This window comes from Pinus tabuliformis, chromosome X, assembly GCF_031772625.1.
Source record: "Pinus tabuliformis cultivar Carrire ecotype Pingquan chromosome X, CPIR1, whole genome shotgun sequence".
Lineage (NCBI taxonomy): Eukaryota > Viridiplantae > Streptophyta > Pinopsida > Pinales > Pinaceae > Pinus > Pinus tabuliformis.
The window spans coordinates 1,147,949,271-1,147,951,505 of NC_142308.1; the positions used below are offsets into that span (position 1 = coordinate 1,147,949,271).

The following is a 2,235-nucleotide window of genomic DNA, read 5'->3' on the forward strand; positions in this document are numbered from 1 at the left end:
TATACCACTTTCTTCCACCTAAAGGCATTTTCGAGTTTTTTTGTTTCACAATGTCTAATCTAGGTAACTGTGATGGACCTGATTTATTGAACTCTTTACTTATTTATTGTGGAAATACATGACTTGAAGGGGAATGAATGTGTTCAATGATGGTTTTTGAAATGTATAATTTTTTAACAAGATTCTGCATCATAGCAACTTATTCATAAAGAAGTTGTGCACCAATAACCTTTCTAATTTCATTTATGCTATAATCAACTCCAATAAAATCCATCATCATGTAATCAACCAAAATAATATCTTCTAATGCATACAAGCTTTCCAACGAGGGCTCGCTACTCCCCCGAGGCAGGTGGTTAATCAGTGAACAGCTAGGCATAGAGGTAGGCATAGAGGTCTATCAATATCACCATAAACTATACATAGACTAGGATTACTACACGGTGGATCGGCCATAAACTATACATAGACTAGGATTACTACACGGTGGCTCGATCATATGACGCAAATTATTTAAGAGGTGTAACCGCTAATTCTTAATCCTCCCCGCCACCATCTTTCGCATTGTCCAGCCACATCCTCAACCACACGCTTAACCAACAACGCTTCGTATCCGCACGCAGTTTCAAAACATGGATTGATCAAACGAACAAATAGAGAGGCCTCGAAAGAACCTAACTCTAATTCAACCAGTTTTTTATTGTTTAAAACACCAACCAAGCAAACAGATATGAAAAGAAATAGGGAGAGTGCGTAAATCTAATTTAGTGAACCCACCCATTTGTGTCGTCGAGTGTCCACCCTGAGAGATTAGACAATCTGAACAAAGCATCTTTCCATCTTTCAATATCTTCTGGTTCGTGAATTCTGCTACTCTCATGGTGTTGAAATGCGTGTGCAAATGGGCTTCCGGATCGCTCCAGGTGCCGCACCTGCCATGGAGCCACTTTGTAAAACAGAGGGATGGTCCTCCCGTTCTCCTGTGTTGCTATTAGCAAAACTTCGTTGAGGCACCACACAGAGGATGCGTAATGTGGAGAGAAAATAGGAATCCTAATTCGACTGCACTCAATGGCATGCTTTATGGTCGCATTAATATCCTCCCCTTTCCTGAGTTGATGGGCATCATGGAACACACGGATTTCTTTGTTAGCCGTGAGGGCTCTGAACAAATGATCTACGAAGCCTTTCCTGACATCTGAGCCTCTGAAGCTCAGAAACACATCATATCTCCATGCCCTCCGCATTCCCACGGCCATTCACAGATTCTGTTTTCGAGATTAATCTGTTGCTTGAGAAGGGGTCACTCAGGAAACCTTTTTATAGAAGGGAGGACTAAAAATTAGATTCCATCAACGCGTCGATCTTCAAATCTCCCATTGTTGCGCCTTGGTAGTGTTGGAAGTGTGGTAGAGATTTCAGGAGGAGAGTGGGAGGCAGTACTGTGCTGCACAGTGCTTCCGAGAGTTCCTCTGTCGTCCTGAGATAATGACGAGCAAGACAAAAGATTGGGAATCGCCAGGTTGAACACTGACTGATCATAGAGGAAGGAAGCAAGCAACTTTCAGTCGGATTTATTTGTCTGAACAAGTATTCTCTTCTTTATCTGCTTGTCATGGAGCGAGGAAACCAGGAATAAGTGAATGCCAATAGAGGGAGGAGACCGGGAATAAATGAATTCCAATATCGCTAGACAGCGCCTTCTATCCCCCTCCTTTCTTTTTGCAGTGTTAATAATATAAAGACTACTCAATGATTATACTAATCATTGTTAGTCCTTAACTAAATTGGGAGGAAAATGAGTTACTGTCTGGAAAAAAAATCCTAACATCTAAAAAATAAAATCCAAATACCAGCTCATTAGACAAACTAGTGGAAAGAAGCTTTCATGCATGCAAATAATGGTAAGGTTGCGTTGACGAATCTCCTCCCCTCTGCTAAAGTGGTCTACAGCCTGAACCTGCATCTGTCGTGGCAGTGGCCGGCTAAAACCTCATTGTCATGGAGCGAGGAGACCAGGAATAAATGAATGCCAAGATCGCTAGACCCCGCCGTCGCTATCCCCTCAGACAGATAAGAGTACGATATAAGAACGAACAAATTAGGATATAATTAGGATATAATTTTGTCCCAGACAAATGAATGAATCAATAGCGACCGAACTCAGAATGCCAAGACAGAAAGTTTTTCTGCCTACCTTTTCAATGCAAAGAGTGGACAGATTCATAGTATACA

The 2,235-nt window shown here is 41.7% G+C and overlaps 1 protein-coding gene across 1 annotated transcript; it reads right to left on the reverse strand.

Annotated features, from left to right (window-relative positions):
* Positions 1 to 764: 764 nt before the first annotated feature.
* Positions 765 to 1,259, reverse strand: LOC149143951 (toll/interleukin-1 receptor-like protein). The gene has a single exon (XM_089451998.1). It carries the CDS (start codon positions 1,257 to 1,259, stop codon positions 765 to 767), a length of 495 nt encoding a protein of 164 aa, XP_089308124.1.
* Positions 1,260 to 2,235: the final 976 nt, after the last annotated feature.

Bases quoted from the DNA above. Each gene is read 5' to 3' on its own strand.
- LOC149143951 (XM_089451998.1), bottom strand. From the start codon at position 1,259: ATGGCCGTGGGAATGCGGAGGGCATGGAGATATGATGTGTTTCTGAGC.